Here is a 27,634-nt window from a genome sequence, read left to right as displayed (position 1 = left end):
TACTTGAATCTGTTTCGAACTCCTTTTTGGTTTGATCAAAGGTTGTGTTTAAGTAGGAGTAGGAAACCTCTGTTTAGTTGTTGTCATATTTAAGTTGTGGCTGCCTATTGTTGTTTATTGCCTCCATCTTGGACAGGTTATTTTATACATTGATTCTGAATTGCTTATGAAATTATGTGATGTTTAAATAATTTTGACATTATTATAAATATGTTCTCGTGTTTATTTACTGATTTTAGGTGCAAATATACCAGTCTTTTCTTTACTGTTTGTAGTTAATCTAACCTCAACTGTCGTAAATCTTCAAGTGCTACCCTCGATTGCCCTTAGATGTTCTTTGCTGTAATTCTGGTTCAGTAACTCTAGATAGAGTTCTACTTACTTTTGATAGTTTTTTCTTCATTGCTGTGTTTGAATATGGCTATATGTGTCATGTCTTAAATTAATTCATGTTGACATCAGCTTGTTTCTTTAAGCAGTAAGTCCATGTTTACTTGATATAGTTCTTTTCTCTAATTTATATTTACTTTATCTTTATTTTTTCTGTGATTAATAGTAGTATATGGTTAAGTTTGGTATAATTTCAGACATGATAAACATGTCATTTAGACTTTTGAGCTCACATGACATTGTTTGTTTTAAGCTCAAGTTGATATCATCCAAATGTTGTTTTTAATCTTTTCCCCTTTTTTTCTTGGCATGAACTCTCCCGTTTGAGTCCAATTGGACTCCTATTCTTGCATACTGCTCTCCTTGAGTCAACCTCCTTTAAGCCAATTGAAATGAGGTTAATATTACTGGGATAAAACCCAAGAGCCAGCCACTACAGCAGCCTTGAAAGGCTGAGAAACGAGAAGCGAAAATTGGGTTAAAAACCCAAAATCAAAAGCAACAATAGGGGCACAAAAGAGCTGAAATGAGAGTGTTTTGGGTTCAAATTGGCCGAAATTAGAACACTTGGTTTTTGCACCAGTTTTAGCAGTCTCAAAAGGCTGGAAATAACATTTTTTGGACTTAAAAATGTTCGAAAATAGCACCAGCACCAGCAAATAAGAAGCAACAAGTGGACTTAAAATTGTCTAAGTTCTATTCGTCCTTTTATTCTCCTTATATTGTGATTTTCTGATAGTTGCTGTTAATTTCTAACATTTATTTTTTTAATTTAGAAGAATCCTTGGGAGAGATATTTTTTATTTTGTTATTCAAGTTTTCAAATCCCAAAATCCATTTGAAGTTAGGTAATTTAGTGCCCGTTTGGATGACTTTTAAGTTGGTTAAACTGACTTAAAAGTCAGTTTTTGACTTGTGAGAGTGTTTGACAATCATAAGAACAATTTAAAATAAGTCAAAAGTGACTTAAAATAAGTCAAAAGTTAAAAGTAGGGTGACCTCTGTTTTTTTTTTTTTTAAACTTAAAAGTCATTCTACTTTGACCAAGTATATTATTTTTTTACCCTCAATTCTTTTAAACTATTCCCAAATTCTTTAATGTGATCTATTCAAATTATATATTTTTGAAATTTAAAATAAGTTGCACATTTAAATTAACTTAAATATTAAGTTATTGAAATTGAATTAAAATATAAATTGATTTTTTTAAATTTTTCTTAGAAATAAAAACCTTGGATTAATCAACTTTTTATTATGTTAGTAGTTTTAAGGGTATTTCAGACATTTTGATAAAACAAAGTGTTTAACAATACTTATTTGCCAAACACATCAACAACTTTTTTTCAACCGCAATACTTTTATCCAAATACATAACTACTTATTTTTAAAATAACTTTCAACACTTTAAAAAGTTACTTTTTTTAAGTCAATCCAAACGGGCTCTTAAACTTATAGAATGACATAAAGAACCTTTAATGTTCTTTTATAGTTATTGAAAAGCTTTGAATCCATGTTTATGAGTTTGAACCAACTATTTAGTTCAAATTTTTGAATATGATATAATTGTTAAGTTTCTTATGATAAATTAGTTGTCCTTTTATTTAACTTAGTACTTTGTATGAATGACTTAAGGATTTTTAATATCCTTTCATAATTGTTAAGCAAGGTCTTTAATCCATTTTTATGAGTTTGAATTAATTGTATGGTTCAAAACATGATTATGGATAAAAGTTTTTAAGTTAAAATTATTCTTGAGATTTTTATAAGTAATCCTTTTTTATAAAATTAGCCAAGCTTTTAAATTCGTCGGTCAATCGCGTGTTAGCAGATTCTCTAAGATTCCTAAACCCTTTCTTAGAAAATTATTTGAACCCTTACCCGACTCTAGTTTTATTTAAAATATTTTCTTTCAAATATTCCCTTCTTAAATGATTTTCTTAATTTTTCCTAAAATTTAAGTGACGACTTCCAAATTATAAATTTTTCCAAAACTTAACAAAAATTGCCAAAGTTGTGAAAATGGTTTCGAAATCTTATGTCACGCCCCGAGCCTACACCCTGGGCGGGATCGGCACCCGGAGACCATTTCTGGCCCAAAGCGAACCCTTGGCCTGACTTTCTTAACTCAGCGGAAACCTAACCCAACAGAATAACTCAATGCAAATTCAAGATTACAAAACAACTTAACTTATAAAATCTGGCCACAAAGACAACTCAAATCTCAAAATAGAATATTAACATATATACATAAATGAAAGACTCAAAACTAACTGACTAACTGTCTATGAAGCCTCTAAAATACTGAGATGGATGTTGGGACAGACCCCGCAACACCCTAATAAAACAAAACTAAGAACACAAAATAATTGAGTCCTCCGGAATGCAAGAAGGCTCACAACTGACTCTGGAGTGCTCAGCTGGATCAACGGCGTACTGGATACTGATCCTGGGTACCTGCGTTTGCATCATAATAAGATGCAGGCCAACTGACATCAGTACATGGAATGTACGAGTATGCGAGTTGAAAAACTAAACCATAACTTAAGCTTGAAAAGAGTAGAAAGGAACTCTTACCTTGGCTCTGTTCGACTCATGAATAACTGAACTCAATATGTAAAGCAATAAGACACATGCAATATATAAGGCTTGTAAAACAGTATAAACAACTTAGCTTGTTAATGATAAAACAATAACAACTCAACTTTACTTATATAAAAGTAATATAACTTATGTGGAAAGCAATAAGACACATGCAATATATAAGGCTTGTAAAACAGTATAAACAACTTAGCTTGTTAATGATAAAACAATAACAACTCAACTTTACTTATATAAAAGTAATATAACTTATGTGGAATGTTCTTTAATCGACAACCACCACTATGAGCCCTAGTGATGATACAACGTTTTACTTCACGTTGCCCAATGACCATCCTATACCTTGCCGTGTTATATGAAACTAACTTTACTAAGTGGATCCACTAGCTTAACTTTCGTGATCATCTAAAAAGTATGACCCGAGAAATCTCATGTTGGCGCATGGTTCTTATGGAGAGTTGAGTTAATATAAACTCGTATTCCCAATTCGGTGCTCAATACTACTCTCAAAAATACTTTGGCTCATAAGTGTCTTTAAACACATCTTTCTTTAGTTGAGATAATTACTCAAAACTTAGCCCAAAGACTCTTTTGGAAAACATGTTTCCTCTCTTACTCAAATGTAAAAACATTTATAAACTTCTTTGGGAATACTTAGTTCCCTAATAGCTTTTGAGAAATGAACTCGACTTTAAACTCTTGACTTAACTTGAAACTCTACATTCTTTACTTAACTTGAAACTTGAGACTCTTTACTTAGCTTGAAACTCTATACTCTTTACTCGACTTGAAACTTGAACATTAAAATGAAGTTAAAACGTTCAATAAAGACTCTTGAACAACTTTGAAAACTAGTTTTGACTTACTTAACTTCTAAGCTTGGCTCTAACTTCACTTGACTTGGAAACTAACTCTCCTTGAATCGGATTATGAATTCAAGGTGTTTGATCACATGTTATGGATGAGTTTGGGATGTTAAGATGTACCTTAAAGTATTGGAAATAACTATAAAACATAAGTACTTTACCAAGGAACATGTATGAAAAAGTGGAAAATGAAGGTAACAGGAAAGTTTGACGTCTTTGGCGCTCTAAGAGGTGTGGGGCGCCAGCCCTCAAACTTCAGAGGGGCCTGCTGGGAGTTCTGCCAGGCGCTCTGCCCCAAGGGGAAAGTTCAGCGTCCCTTTTTGGGGTGCGCTGGCTGGCGCGACAGCCCAGCCCTTTTTCCCTTGTTTTTTTCCAACTCTAAACCCTCTCAACCTTAAAGGTTTCAGCAACAAAATCGCAACCAAATCGTGTCCCAAATCAACAAGGAACTTCAACACCACAATCAACAACACAACCAACAACTTCAACAACACAACCAATCTTTTCTTGAAAATAAAACGAATTTGGAGTGTGGGGGGAAGACCAACCCCAACACTAAGGATCATAAAATCCCTCAACATACAAGAGATTCAACTCAAAAACACAACCAAATCATGTTCCAAATCAACAAGGGATTTCAACAACACAATTAACAATATCAACAACACAACCAACAACATTTCAACAACACAATTAACAATATCAACAACACAACCAACAACTCCAAACAACACAACCAATCTTTTCTCAATAATAAAACGAGTTTGGTGTGTGGGGAAAAGAATCAACCATCACTATGAACTCACATACCTAGTAGGAATCACCCCTGACGATATCCACGATGATCTCCTTGCTTGATCTTTCCTTTCTCCTCTTCTTCTTCTCTTCTTTTTTTCTTATCTCCCAAGCCCTAACTCTCACTCTTTTAAAATAGGACAAACTGATATAAAAATCAGTCTAACACAACAATATAACCAAAAGAATTGGTTAGGGAAAAAACCAAAATACCCTTAAAATTTCCGGACGAATTTCTCTGCCAACTGCCGAACTTCTAAAGGGCATAACTCCCTCATACAAATTCGAAATCGAGCAAACTCGATGGTGTTGGAAAGATTATTCCACAAGCTTCGCAAACATAACTGGAACTACTCCTAACTCATCCTGAGCTAGGAGTTATGACTGTTCAAAGTTGGCTAAAAATTCACTTTTTTTCACACTTTATCAAATTTTCAGATTCTAAACTTAGCCAAATTTCTAGATTCTGAATTTTTTCCAAAAATGACTACTTCCAATTTCAAGGTTCTTCATATTCATTTTAAATTATCGGATGTTACATCTTAGTTTTCGAAATCAGATTGTAACAAATGGCGATTCCGCTGGGAATTCATCTAGGTTCTAACCAAAATGATTTTATCGTTTGACTAACTATTATTGTATTATTTGTTACCTTATGCAATTATGTTTTTAAATTTTAAATATTCATTGTCATTGCATTCATGACATTTTCTGATGTATTTATAGTATATTAAAAACAATTTCTATATAATTGCAGCCGAACTTTATTATATTCAATCATTTTTCTGGAATGATTGACAATTTATTGGTTCGTCATGCATCCAATGGTTGTCGTGAGTCCAGCCTAAGTTGTCTACTTAAATTTTTGATCTTTCAAAAGCCACTCTTGGTTAACTAGCGTACAACGAGACCAAATCCCAAATTTAGCTCATTTTGAACTAAGTTGGCCTAACACCCAGGGTGTGTTGGGCCAATTAGAAGATCACCTTGTGTATAATTGACCCCCGATCAATACAAGACGATCATCCACTATTTGTTAAATTTGAAGGATATGCATGTCGATTTGTGCGGACCATTGTCCTTGTGGTAGAGTTTTTATTTTATAAGTAGTTTCTTTGTTAAGTCAAAGGAAGATCTCCTTCATTCGAAAGAAATTTAAAAGCATTAAGAAGTTCGGGAATAAAAATTTCATATGAAAGCTTAGTTTAGTTTATCATTGTGCCCTTGCGTGAGACTGCTATTTATTTTCCTCTCTTTTATTATGTATCCCATTTTGTTTTATTCATAAGGTTTGTCTATATATTTTGAGGCAATGAAACATTTCACAACCAATATACATATCCTTCAAACGTTATGCTTACCTTTGGTTTAAAATGTCACATGTATGTTAAGAGGCGTTATATATTGTCTGTGTGTCAAATGTTATAACTTTTGTATCGTTTGTGCTTGTTTGACCTATGCGTTTATAGACATGTTTTGCTTTAAACATAATTGGTCAATTATTTCATTCTAAAGTCTTAGAACGTCATTTAACATATAAACTCAATTTTCAAGCCTTTAAAAATACACTGACTCCATTATCAAAATACGTTCAAAATCACTTAAGTTCTAGGTTCAATAGATCTCAAAAAAATTATTAGGTCATAATTCAAATTCACTTTGACCTCGTTGTTCACTTGAAAATTATTCTCAAAAGGGCTTTTCAATTGAACCTTCCAAAAGATCAGCATTTGAATTTTTACTCAAATCACATAGTTTTCTTTGTTCAAATTCCTTTCTTTCATTAAAGTTTTAGTTCACAAAAGGATCAATGTTTTTTCCATTTGGTCACCTTTTAGAGTCTCTCCCTCCTCGAATTTTGGACTAATTTGTTTCGAGTAAAACAAATGTTATTTGTTTTATATGTTACTTTGGTTGATTATTATGATTAATGGATTAACTATCTTACTTTTTGAGTTTTTTTTTTGAAGGATAGACTGATTTGTGTTGGTAATCAAAACTTGTTTACTTCACCAAAGCATTCGCTGACAGAACATTCATATTTTACACGGTCTAAGGTCAAGGAAATTTCTACAGACTCTTCATTTCTTACTTGGACTACTAAGAGCACTCGTTCAAAAATGGATTCCACTATCAACACATCTACTTCATCTGAAATGATCCCTACTTCATCTATCGCGGCCAATCCTAGTGCCTTAGTAGCAACAGAATCACCCATGAAAGTCATTGCTCATCTAGAGCGACAAATTGGTGAACTGAATCTTCTGGTAACACAATACCAAGATACTTCTCAGAACCTACCACCTAATGCTCGCCAAAAAGGGCTCATGCCACCTTCGTTTTTGACTTCAAGTGAGCTCAATCAAGGAGATTATTTTACCACCTCTCAGCAAACTCAAAGTGCTTTGCTCACTCATTCAACTCAAGATATTCCTCTTGTGTACACATTTGCACCTCCAAAAGCTCAAACGGTAACACATCATGCTCCACTAGTGTACACTTATGTCACTGCTCCACCTGTTACCAAGGCTCAGGAGTTTCACCGCCAAGATGTTAATCACTATGTTGAAATTGAAAATGATACAAAATCAATTGATGCTGAAATGATAAATAGAAAGATGAAAAGCTTAGAAGATGCTATGAGAGGCCTTCGTGGTTTTGATAGTAGCCAGAGTGTGATATATGAAGAGTTGTGCACATTCCCTGAAGTTGAGCTTCCACCCGGTTACAAGATTCCAAAGTTTGAAAAGTTCAGTGGATCAGGAAATTCTTTCTTCCATTTGAAAATTTACTGTGAAAAGTTGATTGACATCGAAAACAACGAAGGGATAAGAATCAAGTTATTCAATCAAAGTCTGACTGGAAAAGCCTTGGAGTGGTACTCAAAGCAAAATGTGACTAAATGACGTACTTGGAATGATCTAGCGAATGCTTTTGTGGATCACTATAAGTTTAATGTTGAAATCGCTCCAGATAGGATCTCTATTACCAAGCTAAAACTAAAGTCGACTGAATGCTTTCGAGAATATGCCATTCGTTGGAGGGAGGAAACTGTTATGGTGCACCCACATATAGAGGAATAAAACATGATCACCTACTTCATTCAAGCTCAAGACTCAAAATACTATGAGCGAATGGTGACAATGGGTGGAAAGACATTCGCTGAAGTTATCAAGGCTGGAGAAATGATTGAAGACGGTCTCAAGATTGGCAGAATAGCAAGTTACACCTCATCTCAGTTTGCTAATAGGGGGTATCAAACTGGTTCCTTTGGAAAGAAAAAAGAGAAAAAAGTCATGATGTTAACGACTCAAGGAGCTACCTTATATAACCATCAACCACCTCCAGGCTATCTTAATTCACAATATTATGTTTGCAACAATCAAGCGACATTTTGTTCTCCACGACCAATGCAAAATCCTCGAAACAATGCACCTCATCCCAATTTTGAGAAAAAGCCTCCCTGAGTCTTCACTCCATTGTGTGAGACACGAACTTGACTTTTTGAGAGATCGAAAGAGACAGGAATATTGCAACTAGTGGAAGCCAAGACTGTGAATACTTCAGTCGATTGGTATAACCCAAATAAGCGTTGTGCTTATCACTCAGGAGTTATTGGGCATGATACCGAGAAGTGTATCACTCTCAAGCACAAAATTGAAGATCTGATTGACAACGAGGTGGTAAAATGTCATGCCCCGAGCCTACACCCTGGGCGGGACCGGCACTCGGAGATAATTGCTGGCCCCAAGCGAACCCTTGGCCTGACTTTCTTAACTCAGCGGAAATCTAACTCAACAGAATAACTTCATGCAACGCAAAGTCATAAGACAACTTAACTGATATAAATCTGGCCAAAAAGGCCCCTCGAGTCTCAAAATAGAATATTTACATATATACATAGATAAGAGACTCAAAACTAACTGACTGACTGTCTATGAAGCCTCTACAATACTGAGATGGATGTTGGGACAGGCCCCACAACATCCTAGTAGAACAAAACTAAGAGAACAAAATATCTGAGTCCTCCGGAAAGCAAGGAGGCTCACCACTGACTCTGGAGTGCTCAGCTGGATCAACGACGTGTAGGATGCTGATCCGGGGTACCTGTATCTGCATCATCATAAGATGCAGGCCAACTGACATTAGTACATGGAATGTATGAGTATGCGAGTTGGAAAAAACTAAGCAACAAAGGCTAGAAGGAAATCTGGAAGAAACTGAAATAACTTACCTGGCTCAACTCAACTCAACCTGACTGACTTCTTTCAATATAAGGCAAATTTTAAAACAAGTGCGATATAAAGAAAGACTGTTTAAAACATGTTATAAACTCTGTGTGTATACAAAGACAATAAGCCTGAGATGTATATAGAAATACAATGAGCTGATGTATGTAAAAATACAATAATGTATGTGTATGAAAATACAATAAATGTTGTGGGAGTTTCTCTAACCGACAACCATCACATAAGAGCTATAGTGATGATACAACGATCGACCTTACACTGCTAGAGCATCTTATACCCGGCCAAAGGTATAAGACCTGAACTGCATAATGAATCCACTAGTCTATCTGGAAAAGGATTTATCTAAAAAGTATGATCCTTTTCTACCCATGGTGGCTAACATGGTTCTATGGGGGCTGTGGGTTCTTCGAACGCTCCCCCAATTCGGTGCTCGATACTACTCCCAAAAATGTACTGGCTCTTATGTTTTTAAAACATATGTTTTCGTGCTGATTTGAGATAATTACTCAAAAACTAGCCCGAAGGCTCTTTTGGAAATCTCAGTTTCCAACCTTGTTTAAATGTAAAAACATTTCTTTAAAACTTCTTTGGGAATACATAGTTCCCTAATAACTTTGAGAAATGAACTCAACTTTAAACCCTTTGCTCAACTTGAAACTCTTGACTTAACTTAAAACTCGATATTCTTTACTCGACTTGAAACTGTATACTTAAATTGGAACTGGAGCCTTAGAATGAAGTTAAAATGTTCAATGAAGACTCTTGAAAAGCTTGGAGGACTTGCTTGACCTTACTTCTTAACATTGCTTGACTTGACTCTAACTTCACCTTAGCTTGATACTAACTCGCCTTGAATTGAATCAAGAATTCAAGGTGTATGATCACACGTATTTAGATGAGTTCGGGATGTTTAGAAACACTTTGGGGTGTTGGAAACAACTAGGGAACATATGTATAACACCTAGGAACATGCATGAGAAAGTGGGGAAGGAATGGGAAAGCTTGGCGCTCTTGGCGCTCTGAGAGGCGCGGAGCGCCAGACCTCCAACTTCAGAGAGGTCTGGTTGGGGCTCTGGTAGGGGCGGCACCCCAAGGGCTGGACCTTAGAGTCCCTTTTGGGGCGCGCTGACTGGCGCGACGCTCCAGTCCCTTTCCCCGAAAACTTGACTTTTCTCTTTCCTTTTCCAACTCTAAACCTCCCTTACCTTCAATGGTTTCAACCCCCAAACACTAAGGATCATAAAAACCCTCAACATACACTAGATTCAACTCAAAAACACAACCAAATCATGTCTCACAACCAACAATAACTTCAACAACACAATCAACAACATCAACAACATCAACAACACAACCCAACAACTTCAACAACATATCCAATCTTTCTCAATAATGATGAGTTTGGGGTGTGGTGGAAAGGATCAACCCACACTAAAGACTCACATACCTTGATAGGGATCACCCCCGACGAAAATTCACGATGATCTTGACGAATCTTTGCTTGATCTTCTCTTTCTCCTCTTCTTCTTTTCTTCTTCTCTTCTTCACTCTCAAGAACCCTAACTCTTTCTCTTTTAAAATGAGACAAAATGATCCAAAGATCAGCCTAATACAACAATATAATCTCAAAAGAAATGGCTAGGGAAAAGACCAAAATGCCCTTAAAATTTCCGGACGGATTCCCTGCCAACTGCCCAACTTTTAAATGGCATAACTCGCTCATACGAACTCGGAATCGAGCAAACTCGGCGGCGTTGGAAAGATCATTCCAAGGGATTTCCAAACATAACTGGAACTACTCCTAACTCATCCTGAGATAGGAGTTATGACTGCTCAAAGTTGGCCAAAACTCACTGATTTCCCACACTTAACCAAATTTCCAGATTTTAAATTTTTCCAAAAATGACTATTTCCAATTTCAAGCTTTTTCATAGTTATTTCAAATTGCCGGATGTTACATAAAACTTGCACATGCTCCACCAAATGTGAACACCAATCCACTACCCAAACACAAAGAGTAGTCATTGTCGTAACTAGTTGCGAAGAAGAAGCAAGTTTTTCTGAAAGTCACACTTTTGGCGTCTTTTAGTCTTGTATTTGAAGTTTGTTGTTTTATTTCCATGTAATTGCATTTCTATCTCTTTGTTTCTTTTGTATTCGTTTGTTTGGATTTTATTTGTAAGGGTTTCTCATCTGTAATGAACTACGTCTGACCTGATTCCTGCTCAGCGAGATACGTAGGCGTCACATCGGCTCGGTCATATTCCTCGTAAGTTTTTCATTTCCCTTTATGATGAAAACTGGGGAAGAATTTTGAGAGGATCTCAAAATTTGTTAGAAGAGGAATTTTTCCAACAAATCAGAATCAAGGATCATTTTAGAGTTGCAACTAGGGCAGAATTTTTGAGATTCACTAAAAAATTCAACCAAAAACTACAGAAAGTTCAAAGTTATGTTATGATTTAAGCCGGGGCAGAATTTTTGAGGAGGGCCCTTAAAAATTCTATCAAACGAGATTTTGAAATCTGACAAGCTTGTAAACCAGACGTCAAAAGAGCATCAGGATGGCAAGGCAAAACCAACATAAATCAGTCTCTCAAAACTAAGAATCACAGGACATCGTTAGATCCATTGTGGCCTTGTCATAGCTCAGCTGATTTCTACTCTTACTCAACTTCTAAATGTTTTCCTTTCAATTTATTGTGACTATACATTCTCAATTTTACTGATGAAGTAGCTTGGCACAATGACGAAGACCATAAGACGTTATCCAGACCAATATAAGTTGAACAACTTCATCTGAAAATTTATCTTTTAATTTAATAATTTTATCTTTGTTAACTAATTACATTTGAACTCTGCAGGTGTCGTTAGAATCAGAGTCAGAATTTCAAGAGATTCTTCTAAAGTTTTGAAAGATTAAGCGAGACGCCCACAGAAAAAGGACGTTGGTCAATCCTTTTCAAATATGCTATTATCAAAGATTTTGCACCAAGGATCCAATCCAACAAGATTACTCTTATCCTCTATTTTTACGTTGACGAGTTTTGCCCTCTATTATTTCTAATCCCTTGACTTTTCTCTGACAAATCTTTCATTCTCTTTGAATTCCGTTAAGCTTCAGGTTCGAATTACGTCAGACTTGATTTTTTGTTCCAGCAAGATACGTAGGCAATCCTATATAAGGATCGGTCTTCCTACTATTTCAAATTACAGACCTTAGAGGAAACTGGGGCATGTTTTTGAATCAGTCATTCTTCATTTTTTGCAAAGTACTTCAGTTAAGCACTCTTGGACTAGAAACAAGGGCAACATTTTGAAATAGTTCAAAGTTCTCAAAATATTCGTTCAAATTCAAGTTTCAGATATTCTTTTTCAAGAAAATTCTCTCTTTAATAAGAGATTCCAGACTAAAAGTAGGGACTCACTTTATGTGACATCCCTAATCGGCCATTATTACCTTGTTTCAACATTAAAAGTTCTCAAAACGTTATTCCAGAATCCCGCGTTCTCTATGGTTACCAGATCATCATGACGTGTTCAAAAGTCTTGACATGTGTTAATTCTTGTTATCTATTAACAAATTCTTTATGAGCGCGGGAACAACCCTTTTTAGACAATCACAGATCTTACCAGCTTCAGAAATTACAAGAGACAAACCACATTACTATGTTATAACCTTACTCCTTATTTTTAAGATTTGTTCTTTATCATTAGGGTATTATTATTGGAGTGTCACTTCTTTTAACGTGACACATTATTATATTGGAGCGTCACGTCCTTCAATGTAACACATTATTATTAGAGCAACACTTTTTTCAACATGATACATTATTATATTGGAGCGTCACTTCCTTCAACGTGACACATTGAATTATTATTGGAGCGTCACTCCCTTCAACGTGACACGTTATATTATTGGACCGTCACTTCATTCAACATGAAATATTATATTATTGGAGCGTCACTTCCTTCAATGTGATATGTTAAATTATTATTGGAGTGTCACTTCCTTCAACGTGACACATTATATTATTGGAGTGTCACTTCCTTCAACGTGACACGTTATATTATTGGAGCGTCACTTCCTTCAACGTGACATATTATATTATTGAAGCGTCACTTCATTCAATGTGATACGTTAAATTAGTATTGGAGCATCACTTCCTTCAACGTGACACATTATATTATTGGAGCGTCACTTCCTTCAACGTGATACATTATATTATTGGAACGTCACTTCCTTCAACGTGACACGTTATATTATTGGAGTGTCACTTCCTTCAATGTGATATGTTAAATTATTATTGGAGCGTCACTTCCTTCAACGTGACACATTATATTATATTGAACAATCACTTCCCTCAAAGTGACACATTATTATAATATTGGGACATTACCTCCTTTAAGCACAAGGTTATATTATATTGGGAAATCACCTCCCTAAAAAATGACACGTCGGGACATCACCTCCCTAAAAAGTGACACGTTGGGACGTCACCTCCCTAAAAAGTGACACGTTATATCATGCTATTGAATCATCACCTCGTTCAAATCGACACATCACTTTAGATCACCACTTTCTTCGTGAGTAGTACATTTTAAATTGGGTCGTCATCTCTGACATGTTAAATCAGGTTTGCACAAATTATATTTGTGTTTATGTTACATTTTTCTACTGACAATTATTTTCCAGACTTTTCAATACACAAAGTTGACTAAGTCAAATAGAACACAACACAACGTGGAACTTTTTCTTAGCAGCGAACTGGACAAAGTCCAAAGAGGAGTATCAAACTCTTAGGACGCGAGTTGAGGAACAACTTCCACCACAATCAAACCACATCCCTATCATAAGGTGTGCAGGTATTTCTTGGGGTTTAACATTTCAGTTTCGCATTCAGTGAAAATTTCAACTCTTACTGAAGGCAAATTTTCAAATTCGAGTGACAATACACATAGATCTTTGAAAGTTTGTCCATGTAAGTTCTTACATATGGGTGTGAAGGGCCCCACATTTATTAGTGAGATGTTTGCAAGCCTCTTTTCTGCGCTCAATTAATTGTCACTCATCCTTAAGCTAAAGGTTAAATCCGCATAAGAGATTTCCTTTTCAACCGATTGAGTCGAACTACAAGCAGTATGATTACAAAAGTTCAAGGGTATGTAGGCGGATTTAGTGTTGAAAACTCGACTATACTCCAACAATTCTATCATCACTCCATTCTCGAGCTTTTCGGTCTCTCTATACTTCGACATTGGAATAACTTTTGGAATTCTTTGAAAATCGTGCTTAAAATCAATCGTTTCAAACTACAAGTAACCTGAGTTCACATGTAATCTGAGATAAGTAGGAAACCCAATACCATGGCCCGACCATAATTCTTCAAAAAAAAAATAGCTATTCTTACTATTCACCATTCCGAAGAAATGAATTAGTGGTCGGACAAAATTGGATTTTTTAATTTCGTTTGCCTCAGATCTCTTCCATCCATCCCAATCAAACGAGAGGCAGTTGTTGACACCCAATTTTGGACCTCCACTATTAAATTAATTTCCAAGCTTCTTAAATTTCAAACAACTTGAAGTAATTATTTTGAATAATAAAAAAATTACTTTTGAAATCATTTTTCAATGCAATTTCCAATTTTTTCTATAAAATATATCTCTATATACTTAAAATATATAGATTTATATAATTTTCAATTTTTGAATAAATATTTAGAAAATCATTTTACCAAAAAATAGAGTTCTAATTAAATACTCATCTTATTTCCTTTAAAACTGATTAGTTCACAATTTAACAAAGATCTTTCTCTTCGAAATAATTATATTGTTTTGTTAAAAGTTAATTGAGTAATTAGTTGAGTTTATAATTCGTTTCGTTCTCGTTTTATCAATTTAAATTCAATGGATATAGAAATCAAAGGACTTGTTCCCTTTGCATAAACATTGATGGTATATCTAGATACCATACTGCTTAAACATTGATGGCATACTCGACTGTCATACTAATCACGTTTTAAAACTCTTTCTCAAAACTCATCTTTGTTTTCTCAGAAAATCAGTATAAGGCATAAATATCTGTTTTAAAAGATTTTCAAAATTTTTAACTTAAAATAGGGTTCATCCTAAAATATAGACATGAACAAATCAACTCAATGATCTCAATAATAATATGAAAAACTCAATACTCAGAAATCAAGAACTCAAAACTCAACTATACTACTCATCTCAAGAATACTCAATTCATAGGGTTCATGTTGAAATATTGACATGAACGAATCAACTCAAGAATCTTAATGCCTAACAAATAGCAATTCAATAATTAGGAACATAATTTCAAAAGAATCAGGAACTCAAGAACTCAAAATCATCTAATCTCAAGAATACTCAAATCTAGGGATAAAATCCTAGATTACTTTTTTACTGATTTGAAAGTAGATGTAGGGCGTAAAGAAGAACTAGTCCAACACTATGATAACCTTACATACCTGGAAGAACAAGGTTCTTGAATAATCTTGAAGAAGAACTTGATTAGAAGCCTTGAAACCCTAGCTTGAAGGAGAACACTCAAAAGATCCTTTCTTGAATTAGTTTCTTGAAATCTCTATGGCCAAGAATTATAATTTTTATTAGTGATTCATAATTGTATGGAAGAATTTGAATTGGAAAGAATGAAATTCTTGGAGAAGGACTTACCTTGAAAAAAAATCTTGAAAAAGATTGAAAGAATCTTGAATGGTGAATGGAAGTCTTCTACTTTGATCTTTCCTTAGGGTTTTGCCTTAGGGTTTGAGAGAGAAGAAAATGAGGGATTAAGAGATGAAAATAGGATTTTTTGGGCCTTTAATTAGTTAGGAAATTCGTTTAGGGTTTTCTTAGAGGTAAAAGACAAAAACAACCCTTTTTAATGTTTTCCCGTCGGCTAATTCATCACTACACTGTATCAGGTTACTAAAATTGTCATAACATTTTACTGAAAACTTAGATTGTTGTGAAATTGGTGGCGTTGGAAAGAATATTCAAATACATTTAATATAATAGGTTATGGTCCACGTAACCCTATATATTCTAAGAGATATGGTTGTTTGAAGTTGACCCAAGTAGAATCTTACATCAAAACTTAATTGGTATAGAAGCGTTCAACCCAACTTTGTGCTAGGGGATTCTAGTGACCTAACTCATATCCAAATTCATTTCCACATTAAATAATTGACCTTTACATACATGAGAAATTTAAGAATCATCCGGTACAATCTTATTTACAGATGAAGAATGATTTGAGTCTTAACTTAGAAATTTTTGGGGTGTTACAATTGAAAAGTGAAATATACATGTATATTTCGGTTAAACCAAAAATACAAAAACACATACCGAAATCGAACTGAAATGCTGAAAACACAAAAACACATACCAAAAAGCGAAATACCAAAAAAATTTGATTCAGTTTGATAATTTGATTTTTTGATATTTATGCCCAACCCCATCAGTAATAGTCTTCCATTTGGCTAGTCTATCGCTGGTCAACAATCTCCTCGAAGTAACTAAGAACAATATAAACTTCCATTTTGGGGCACCATGATTGTTACATAATATTCTTCTCAAGTGTACTTTGGTATAAGTTCCCCTTAACTAAGAGTATATTAGCTTTGTACTCTACTTATTTATAGCAACCACTTCCTACTCATTATATCCAGTAGCTTCAAAACTATCATTGGCCTTAAGAATCTTCTTTATCATCCAAGATGCGTGGGGGCATTTGTATGCTAGATCAGCCCCCTTTGATATAATATGCATGAATCCATTGGATCCATAGTCTATATTTCTTCAAGAAAAAGTTACATAGATGTTTGCAAATTGCAGCTCTATTCCAGTTTGTAATATCCAGGAATCCCATTCCCCCTGCTGCTTTTAGATTGCATAATTTCTCTCATGCTATTATTGATGTCTTTATAGTGTCAGCTCTACCAGACCACAAGAACTTTTTACACAATGATGTTGCCACTTGGATCACCTTTTGTGGAAGGATGAAAACTTGCGACCAAAATACTTGGATAGAAAATAGGATATTTTTTTTATCATTTGCACCCGACCTGCATATGACAAAAATCTAGATGTCCAGAATTTTATCCTATCCAACATCTTATCTAGTAGTGATTTATATTGGATAATGATTGTCTTATTTGATGTGAGAGGGATGCTAAGATATTTGAAATGAAGGATACCTTTGGCAAATACCAAACTCTGTAATATTGCTTCCTGCTCAGCCATTGGTACACCTCCAAATTAAATAGAGCTCTTCTCAATGTTTGTTACCAGACCAAATGCATTAGAGAATACATTAAAATATTCATATATCATACAAACAAATGTTAGATCACCTCTACTGAAAAGTAGTAAGTCGTCAGCAAAGCCAAGATGTGTGATGGACAACTTCCCACACTTGGGATAAATGTTAAAATCAAGTTGGTTCTTCAAAGTTGGTAGTTGTCTATTCAAGTATTCCATAGACAACACAAAGAAATAAGGGGACAAGGGATCACCCTGTCTAAGGTCCCTTTTTGCATTGAACGGGACAATAGGCACACCATTATTGAGTATAGAGTAAGACACTGTGGTAACACATGTCATAATCCAATTCACAAATAGAGGTGGAAAATTGATAATTTTCAATACCTGCTTTAGAAAAGGTCATTCAATAGAATCATAAGCTTTCTTCATGTCGATCTTCATCTTGCATATTCATCATGCATATAGGGGATATATGCTTCCTTCCGTACCACTTGATGATATCATGGCTCATGATAATGTTATCAGTGATCACTCTCCCTTGAACAAACACAGATTTACTAGCAGGCACTAGCCCATCCATTGTCACTCTCATCCTAGCAGTTAAAACCTTTGAGATGGGATTATAGAGAATAGTACAACATGATATTGGCCTGTATTCAATGATCTTAGTTGGGTTCTTGACTTTAGGAATCAGTGTTATAGTTGTTTAGTTTATGTCCTTAAACATTTTTCAGTTGAGAAGTATTCCAAGATAGCATTTGTAACCTCCTCGCCTATGACAGTCTATGCTTTCTTAAAGAAATAAGTGTTGTAACCATTACATCCTTGTTCTTTTGAGTCCTCTATCCCTTTAAGTGCATTTAGGATTTCTTTCTTAGTAACAAATTCAATGAGTTTCAATTGATGTTCTCTATCCAGCATAGGGTTGGATTTACGGTAGGTAAGTGTGTAGCTACAGTTCCCAGCAGACCTCTGTAGAAGTTGATTATCTCATTTTTGATCTCATCTTGTGAGAGTAGGACAATACCAGCAGATGTAGTAAAACTCTTAATTCTGTTATGGGATATTCTAGAATTTATGCTAGCAAAAAAAAGGATCTATTTGCGTCTCCTAATTTTAGCCAAGTCAGTCTAGATTTCTTCTTTAAGATACTCTCAACAATGTTGTCCCATTTTTGTAGTTATAGCTTAATGCCAATCTTTTTTTTGAGTCTTCGCTATCGTGGGCTTGAGGGATAGCTAGTAGTTATGAGCAGCAATCCTCTAACTATAGATATGAAAAGATGTAGAGGTGTGTTCTCATGTCTAGAAATATCATGATCATGTTCAGGATGCCTCATGGTGGTTTGGATATCATCCAACTGTTGTCTTAGAGTGTTAAGTTGATATCAATTTAAGACTCTTCCAAACACTTTTCATATACCCTTCTCTTCTACTATGAAGCCACACTCTCTGCACAACCCCAAAAACTCTTCATGATCGACAATACAATTCAAGAATCTGTAAGGTTTTGGGTATTCATAGTTTTCCATAGCAATCTGGACTCTAAGTGGAGAATGGTCTGAAAATTTTGGGTCCATAACATGGACTTCTAGTTGTGGGAACATTAACATCCACTTCCCATTGACTAGACTCTATCGATCTTGCTAGAAACATGTCTGTTAGTCCAAGTGAAACTTCTACCACTTGATCGCATTTCAATTATACTACTATCAAGTAGGAATTCATTAAAGTCCATAATTTCCATTTCTCTAACTAGATTTCCTCTTATTCTGTCTTCAGAATCAAGTATAGCATTATAATCTCCCAGTGCTAGCCAAGCCCCTTGTTGATTCATATGTATCTCCTTGGGATCCTGCCATAGCATTTTCCTATCCTCCATCTTATGAAGCCCATATACTTCAGTTAAGTTGAACACAATTTGAGAGCTTTCCACACATACTCTATAATGTGAGGCAAAATTACATATTTTAAATCATTATTTGTCTCATATTTATTATTTTTATTTGTTTTTTTTGGGCATGAATTTTTGTGGATTGTACTTAATAGTATATTTTATTTGTAGGATTAAATTGGTGTGAAAATGAAGAAGTTTGTAGCTAAAACGAATTAAAAATGAAAGGTTGAAGAAGGAAAGCAGACAATTTGATGCATTAAATTGAACATTATATTAATATTTATATACATTCAAATGTACGCAGAATTGAAAGGAAGCGGATTTTGATAGACAATTATCTTGTTGCCACACGGCACTGAATGAAGGCACCTCAAATTTCGTGTAGGTTTTGGTTTCCCAATTTGTTTGGACAATATTATTTTATTTAGGGTTTTCTACATTTATAAATAGGGCATAAGAATAATTATTGGGGGATATACAGAGACTTTGGAAGGAAAAGTTGTCGATACTTTTTAGGATTCTTTTCTTCTTTTTTCTCTTCTTAGGCATTAGTAACTAAAGACCTTTGTTCTAGCGTTGTGGCTACATGATGATTGTATAGTATTGGATTTTATGTATTAAAAATTGTTATCGCATAAAGTGCTCTTTTGTTCTTATTTTAGTATTTTGTGAATGACCACCATTGAAATAAATATATTGTCTGAATTGATCTAGGGAGAGGAATAGGATGATAGAACGTGGGACAAAAAGAGCACGATCTTCTCTAGAATTAGTGTTGATTTGTATCTAGGATAGGGATATACCTAGAGACCTTGCTTGGTTACTAAACAAGATGAAAACTTAATGCCCCGCAATTGATTCAGTTTATCCCTGATCAACGATGTAGTTAGACTGCCAAGAGGTCGAGGGACCATGATCATACATTTAACCTTGTAAATTAGCGATTTTGATAACTAACTGAAGTCCATAGAAGAAGATACCATGCATGAATTCTAAGTAAGTTGCTGCTCTAAAATTTCCCCAATCATTAGTATACGTCTTTTATTCTCGCATTCTAATAAGGTAAATTCTTTTGGTACGCTTTAATAAATAATCAAGATTAGTATAATTTAGTAAATAGTTAATTGAAAAGTCCATTGGGTTCGATAATCTAGCTCTTTTAGGGCCACTATATTACTTGCGTGACTACGTACACTTGCGTGTGCATTTGGAAGCAACAAGTTTTTGGCGCTGCTGCCGGGGACTTAGAAATTAATTATTCTTCTAGGTTATACTTTTTATTTTTATTTATTTAAGATTTTTGGTTTTTTATTAGTTTTTTCTAAAAAAATAATATATTTTTCTTTGAATAATTTGGTGCTCTTATTGATATGGATGATTGGAATAAATGGTGGTTGGATGATGGTTATCCTTGTAAATATTGAGATGTGCCCCACTTGGATATTGAGAGTCCTATATGTCGTATATGTGGTGGTCAATATGGTCATTGGAAATGTTGTCCTAACTCTTATTCCCCTCTCTGAACCCCTATTATGAATGTTCTGTCATTTGTGATGTTGGCGGGGATGATAAAGTGGAGAATGATGAACAAGAGGCACTTAATATTTATTTGAAGCAAATTATAGACTTGTTCGACAAAAATAATTTAACACTCATGAAACTGGAATTAATATTCCCGGAACAATGAGCAAAAACCATGGAATTGTAGGAAAAATTCATGGAACTGCAAGCTAAGGTTGACCCTGATCAATTGTAAGTTACAGACCTAGGTAATGCTCAATTAGAGGAGCTGATTGAATGCCAGTAAGAAGAAAGTTGTGAAGAAGCAGAGATAGTGAGCCAATCTTGGCTACAAGAACAAACTCAACTTCTAAAATTTTAAGAGTCTATCTGTGATGATTTGACATACATGACAACCCAACTTATAGATTGAAGAGTTGAACTCACACAAGAAATAGATTAAGTTGGGTCCGATATTCATGACTTGAAGGCTCACTTGAACAAAAAAGTTGAGATGTCTAATGTCCAATCACCAATTGTCATGGATGATGACCAACTAGTGGAGAATAAAGAGGAATTCCAACCATTCAACTATATTTTATTCCTTAATGTCGATGTTTAGAAAGAGTACAAAAGTGTGAATGTTGTAAATAATGCAACTTTGAAGTTGAGGCATCTTGGACCTCATTCAAAATATTTTTCTACATTATGCTTGGATGACGACATGAAATTCGAGTCATCTGAATTAATGGAGAAGTGTATAGATGAGGAGCAAGGCCCCTACATCCTAAAGTTCTCTAGTCCACGAAGACAAAACGAGATTCCTCACATAAGGGCCAAGAAGTGCAAGATGCGGCATGTATTACTTGGTTCTTTTATCTTTATACCACCGCCTCTATAGCGGAAAAAAATGATGCAAAGTTAGGGGTGCAATTCATAAGTTCAAAGTGGAAAGAAAAGTAGTGAACTTAATTAGATCGTGCCACAACGTTAAATCATGCGCTTTTTGGGAGGCAACCCAATTTATAGTGTAACATCTTATTTTCTTTTTTGTGTTGTTTTTACAGAATAAGGGGAAGTCTGAGTACCCAAGAATTTGAAGCAAAGGAGCACGTTTAAGCTTAAGTGTAGGGTGCATACGACCCTAGATGACAATTAAAAGAACATGCGACTAACTACGCCTAACGGTCTTAGGGAGTTTTCCTAACCCTTGTTTTAAATATTTTAATTGATGTTTTGGGGACATATCATCTTTTCAAGTGTGGGGTAGGGATTCTTCCGCATATGTTAGTTAGGGTGAAGTGTACTTTAGAGTTATTTAGTATTAATTTTTTTTAAAAAGATTTTTTTTGGATAGTGAAGTCTGTATCCGTGCCGTGTCGCGGACCTGAATACGAAAACAATTTTTGCAAAAAAAAAGAAGAAATTTTAAAAAATAATATTATTTGTTAGTAGAAGCACACTTAGCCCAACCCAAAAAAATCTTTCTTTCACTCTTAGCTAATGTTGTTGCACTAGGGACAATGCCATGTTTTAAGTGTGGGGTGGAGAAATAAATTTCTAGTTTTTACTGTTTTATTGAGTCTTTTTTTAGGATGGGTTCCTTGAGTTTTGGTTTTGGTTATTTTCCTGAGGATAGTCCCTTTGAACCGATTATATTATATATTATTTTAGGAAGTACATATTATTTTTTAAATTTTTTTTGGAGAGAAAAGAAAAGACCCTTTTGAGTTGTGTGACACTTGCTATTTGGGCCTAATTTTGAGTAGTACTTTCTTGTGAATGATTGATTGCTAGTGAAATTGCAAACTCTTTGAAAAAGTGAAATTGATCCATCTTGATTGATACTTGTGTCATGTGTGGAAAGAATTTATTTATTTCATGTTTTGCATCTTAGTCTAGAACTTGCCCTGCATGTTATTGAAGCGAAACAAAAAGTGTTGCTTTGTTTAGGGGATGATAATAGAATTTCTTTGATTTATCTCGTAAATTTTTGTCTTTTCAAATATTATATCACTTGTTAGCCCTTTTGAGCTTGTAGCCTTTTGTTGGTAGCCATATTTTTGCCTTGATTCTTTTGTTGAATCCCTAGTTTTTGCACCTTGCTAAGCACTGTAACATAGACTTATTATAATTGTTAATGTTGAGAATTTTCTCGGTTTCTCTGTTGGTGGTACAACAGTTCGGGTTGGTGCAGCAACAACCACCGTAACATTATTTGTCATTTCTGATAAACAAAAATCGATACAGACTTAGTAAGCAATAACTTAAATTGCAAACTTAATAGGAGTATAAAACCAAGAAGGTTTTTGTCTCCACGAGAAACACAGACTAAAAAATAAATAATAATTTTCTTAAGAGTGTTGCCAATTTATGTTTAAAAAACAGTAATACTGATTACCAGAAACTTTGCAGAAACACGAAGTTACCAAAGTTTCCAATGAACCAGTGAAAAACAAAAATTAATTAACAAAACTAAAATCTGTAAAAACGTACCATAATCTGGAAAAACAGAATAGGAAGAAGATCAAGTCCACTTAATGCACAGTGTCCCCTTAAGGAAATTATTCTTCTCTAGTATCCGATGTTTGATTTGGAACATGTCCTCCCAGGATAGAATGATCTCAATCACCAGTGTATTGATACCCAAAACTCTGGTGTCAGCGAGTCACTCAACGGCCGTAAAGTACACGAAAAATATTTGTGTAGAAGAAGAAGAAATAAAAAGTTTTCGTAAGTAAAAAAACTGAAGAATCAGTGGTATTTATAGTCAAGATGCACTGGTTCTGAAAGGTTGCAACCTTTCAGAAACCACACTACCATTCCAGAAAGTTTGCAACCTTTCAAACGGTCATGATTGTTCTTGAAAGTTCCAATCTTTCAGAAAAGTCATCTCTAACGGCGGGAAATTCAAATGAGAAAGTGTTTTAAATAAAACGGGTCGCGCGGATCCGAGTCGGGTCGGAACGTTTCTGTTAATTAACTAAATAATTGATATGTTTTATCCATTTAATTTAATTTAATTAAATAAATAAATAATTAAATAATTAAAACAAACTTTGTCCAAAAAATAATCTCTCGATTGATCATTTTACCGAAGCCGAAGCCGAGCGAGCGACGACGACGCGAGGGGGGTTCCTCTTTCCAACCCTTTTAATAACTAATAGAAGTGTTTCTCTATTTAAACCCTTATATTTTTCTTTCCACCACCAATGAGGGAGAAATGCCTTTTTACTAAAGCATAAGAGAACTTTTCAAGTTCCTCTCTTTTCATCTTCCCGCCATTTCCCATTAACTCTTGCTATATACCCAACAAAATACTATAGGTTGTTGACATTGCTCCAAAGGGATTAAAACCGTCACTAGCTAAACCTAGTAGTACATTTCGAGGATCTACAACAAATTCAGGATGAAACAAGTAAAACGTTTTCCAAGACTGAGAATCCCTAGGATGCCTCATCAATCCATCTTGTTTACACCCCAATAAATTCCATTTCATAGATTCAGCAATTTTAGAGCTCATGTACAACCTTTGAAGCCTCGGTTTTAGTGGAAAGTAACACAAAATCTTTGCAGGTTGTTTTTTTATTATCCTTCCACCTAGAAATACCTATTAGAGATTTTACGTGATTATGTTTAGCTTTTTTCATCGTAATCATGTGAGAAGTGTAGCTAGGCATTGGCGATCCATGTGTTATTATTTTATATTATTATGACAAAGAGTCTATGAATTCATGATTGTTGTATATGTGATTGACATATATATATTCATGACATAGGTGCAGACGACGATGATCTCTGACAGCTTCCATGTTTCCTTTCCTTACGGTGGGAGTTGTGTCCTATTTTCTTGTATAGAATGTACTTCCTTAGTAGCTCTTGTATCTGTTTAGACTAGTTCCTTGAGGGTTGTTTCACGGTATTTTGTAAAAGAGTTTATTTAAAGTTTTGTTCTTCTCAAGGTTTATGAGCTTTGTAGTAGTTAGTTTATTCTTCCACTTGTTTAATCTGGTTTGGATGGTAAGAATTCTCCTGTCTAGGGTGTTAGAATAGGTGCCCGGTGAGTTGGGTCATGACAGAGGATAAAAGTCAATGAGTTCACTCTATGTTGGGAAAATAGAGCCAATCATGTCCTTATAAACAGGATAGGACTGATTTCACTCAAGTTTGATGTGGTTCCAATAGAATGCTGCTACATATGACCTATGGTTACTTCAAGAAGTGAGTTGTGGACTTCATTGGTGGCTTAGTACTTTATCCTTCTACAACTCTGCCAAGTGAGTTGGAGAGCTTTAATTGCTTTTATTAAATTTCCAACAAAATTAAAGGAATGAAAAGCCAGTTACAATTGACTGGTATTATAATGACTTTTGTATCTAAAGATTTGTTGACAATGGAAGGTTAGTAGTACATAATATTAGTTTATATTATTGGTAGGTTAGCAATGTCATTTTATGGTTGTGAAATATAAATTAATTGTGACATATCTTTCATTATTAATTAGTAAGTTTAGCAACGAATAACTATCAATGATATCATTGGGGATCATACAAAAAATAACATGAAGCAAAGGATCATTTCCATTTATTTATAAAGATAAAGATACATTACCCATGAAACACAGAAAAGGTAAACGACTACTCTTAGAGGACGATTTAGGGTGGCGTCTGAACGCTTATTTCATAACTCCAAGTAGCCTATTTAGATAGGTACAAAGACTATTTGATCATCTTGAAGAAAATGACAAATTGGCGTAGTTCCAGGCTTAACCTTGAGAACTACAAAAGGGATCGCGTGTGCATTCCAAAAAGATGTATCTTTGTGGCACACTGATACTGCTTTCACTTTTGTTCCATCAACACCGACCATAGATACCATATATGTTCTTGTACTTCCTCCAACATGACAATAATGTAGTGCATACGCGTAGTTAAGCTTGTGGCAAACCATGTTATCCCCATCAGATATTTGTTGAACTTGTTCAATTGTGTATCGTTGGGATGCTTGAGTTTCCCCTTGTACCTCTGAAGTAATCGCGAGGATATTGTTTGTCCCAAGTACAGATAACCCAAAATCTACCATAGACTCCAAAGAAGTCACACAAGTTTTCTTCTCTTTATGTTTCACTTCTGACTCTTCACAAAGTTCGATTGTTTTTTTAATCGTTTGAGCATCCTTTGATTTACTATCGATTGAGAAATGGTTGAGGATCTCTGGGAATTTCTCCATCGAGAAGGGAATTGATTCAACAAAATGTCTAGGTAAAAATGGTGCTTCGTTTTTATTTAGGAGAGAGGGAAACTCGATAACTTTCCCGTTCTCCAAGTCCTTCCCTAAAAAGAAGTATTGTTTCAAAGTATCATAATTTACTTTAAGATCAGTCTTGAAACTACTTCCTTCAGTTACTTGTTTGATCAAATTCTCGTTAGTAGCATGATTCGTGCTGGGGTTTTTCAGCACGAAACGTTGAAACTCCAAATTAGCAGCATGATGCCAGCTAATCGGAATATATCCACCTAAACCATAGTACACTTTCTTTTTAGTGTTTTCTTGTTTAAGCTCTGGAACAACGCCGTCTGTAAAATCACAATCACAATAAATTGTTGAAAATCATGAGAATTCTCATAGTATGAGGTATGCCCGTAATACTATCCTCAAAATATAAATACATACAAAAAAATTATATTGTATACCTGATTGAGGAAGGAAAGCTTTGATGACTTTGGGGATTTGAGTATTGGGCAATTTTATTTTCCAATAAATCTCCGGAGATATCGCTGCATAAGTACTTGCTAATACAAAAGCAAGCTACATATATATTTGAAAATGAAGTCAGTTATTATTATATATATATTAACTTGAAATCGTTATAAAAACTCATATATTAAACTTAAATTTGATTTCGTGTCTATATATCTTTAGCTCAACGAAATATGAAAGTTCAAGGAAGTTGTCCTTAAAAGATAATGGAATTTAAATTGTCAAAGAGTAACATATGAGCATACAATATATAGATTGTCCGTCCAAACTTCTAAAAAGTTCATCAAGTTTTTTACTGAGTTGAGATTATTATTTTTTTGATTAAAACAAGGTACTTATATTAATTAATACTAATAAATATGCATCAGTACATAAGAGTGACATGACTGCACGCCTGCTAGTATCATTAGGGAGAGGGGGTAGAACATAGTCATTACTATGACATGCATTTACATCAAAAGGGGGCTTCACGAACCTAACAAAATGAGTTCCCGCTTTGTTTGCTTCTAATTTCTCGAAGACAAACAAGGATTGATCAAGTAATAAAAGTTATTTTTCAAAAGCTAAAAAAAAGTATCTCGTCCCAAAAAACACTTAAAAAATCTTGGTTCATCACAAAATGCTACAAATTGTTACCCTCAAGTCACATTCTTTTTCCTCTTCAAAATAAGCAAATTTTAATAATTTAGTGAAATATATTACTTCCTAAGTATGATAATATTTTCAAAATCAAATGATAACCTAGAAAAGGACCAAACTTAAATAAGTTGTAAAATGATAAGATAAAAACTAGTGTATAAATAAAAATGCTACTTTACCAAGAAAATGGTAAGGGCCTGCAACTTCATTGGAAAATTATTTGCTATAGATGTATTGTAGAAATAACTAAACTTGGATGGAATTCAGAAACAAAAATTATCCTTTATTTATAGGCATAAAATTGCAATATGTACCACTTAATGATAATATAAACTAATTTATATTATATTATATTGTAAATAAAAAATATGTATGTACCACTTAATGATAATATAAACTAATTTATATTATATTATATTGTAAATAAAAAAATATGAGTGGATTATTTACTGGAATATTATATAGTGGATCAATGCTCACTATATACGTACAGATCTCAATAAATGGAACAATTAAAGTTTGCTATAATTCAATATTATTTGATTTTGTAAGTAAGATTTCACTAAATTAATACTCTATAAATTAATAATTTGACAAGGCATGAAATTTAAGAAAGAAACAAAGACTTTTGATACTTATGATCTA

The 27,634-nt window shown here is 34.3% G+C and overlaps 1 protein-coding gene across 1 annotated transcript; it reads right to left on the bottom strand.

Annotated features, from left to right (window-relative positions):
* Positions 1-25,147: 25,147 nt before the first annotated feature.
* On the bottom strand, positions 25,148-27,241 carry LOC125829251 (BURP domain protein RD22-like). The gene is made up of 3 exons (XM_049508504.1): positions 27,169-27,241; positions 26,284-26,398; positions 25,148-26,166 (listed from the first exon to the last, which is right to left on the bottom strand). The coding sequence occupies exons 1-3, from the start codon at positions 27,196-27,198 to the stop codon at positions 25,292-25,294; spliced, it is 1,020 nt and encodes a 339-aa protein (XP_049364461.1). The 5' UTR covers positions 27,199-27,241; the 3' UTR covers positions 25,148-25,291.
* Between the last annotated feature and the right edge of the window lie 393 nt (positions 27,242-27,634).

The sequence above is a fragment of the Solanum verrucosum genome, unplaced genomic scaffold (assembly GCF_900185275.1).
Source record: "Solanum verrucosum unplaced genomic scaffold, falcon-dt-bn FXZP01000028.1, whole genome shotgun sequence".
Taxonomy (NCBI): Eukaryota; Viridiplantae; Streptophyta; class Magnoliopsida; order Solanales; family Solanaceae; genus Solanum; species Solanum verrucosum.
Note: the sequence above shows the minus strand (reverse complement) of the source record. Positions and strands in the feature narration are given on the sequence as shown.

Bases quoted from the DNA above. Each gene is read 5' to 3' on its own strand.
- LOC125829251 (XM_049508504.1), bottom strand. From the start codon at position 27,198: ATGAAGTTGCAGGCCCTTACCATTTTCTTG. The intron at 26,399-27,168 runs GTAAAGTAGCAT...ATATATATGTAG, and splicing joins AGGCCCTTACCATTTTCTTG to CTTGCTTTTGTATTAGCAAG. The intron at 26,167-26,283 runs GTATACAATATA...GTGATTTTACAG, and splicing joins AGCTTTCCTTCCTCAATCAG to ACGGCGTTGTTCCAGAGCTT.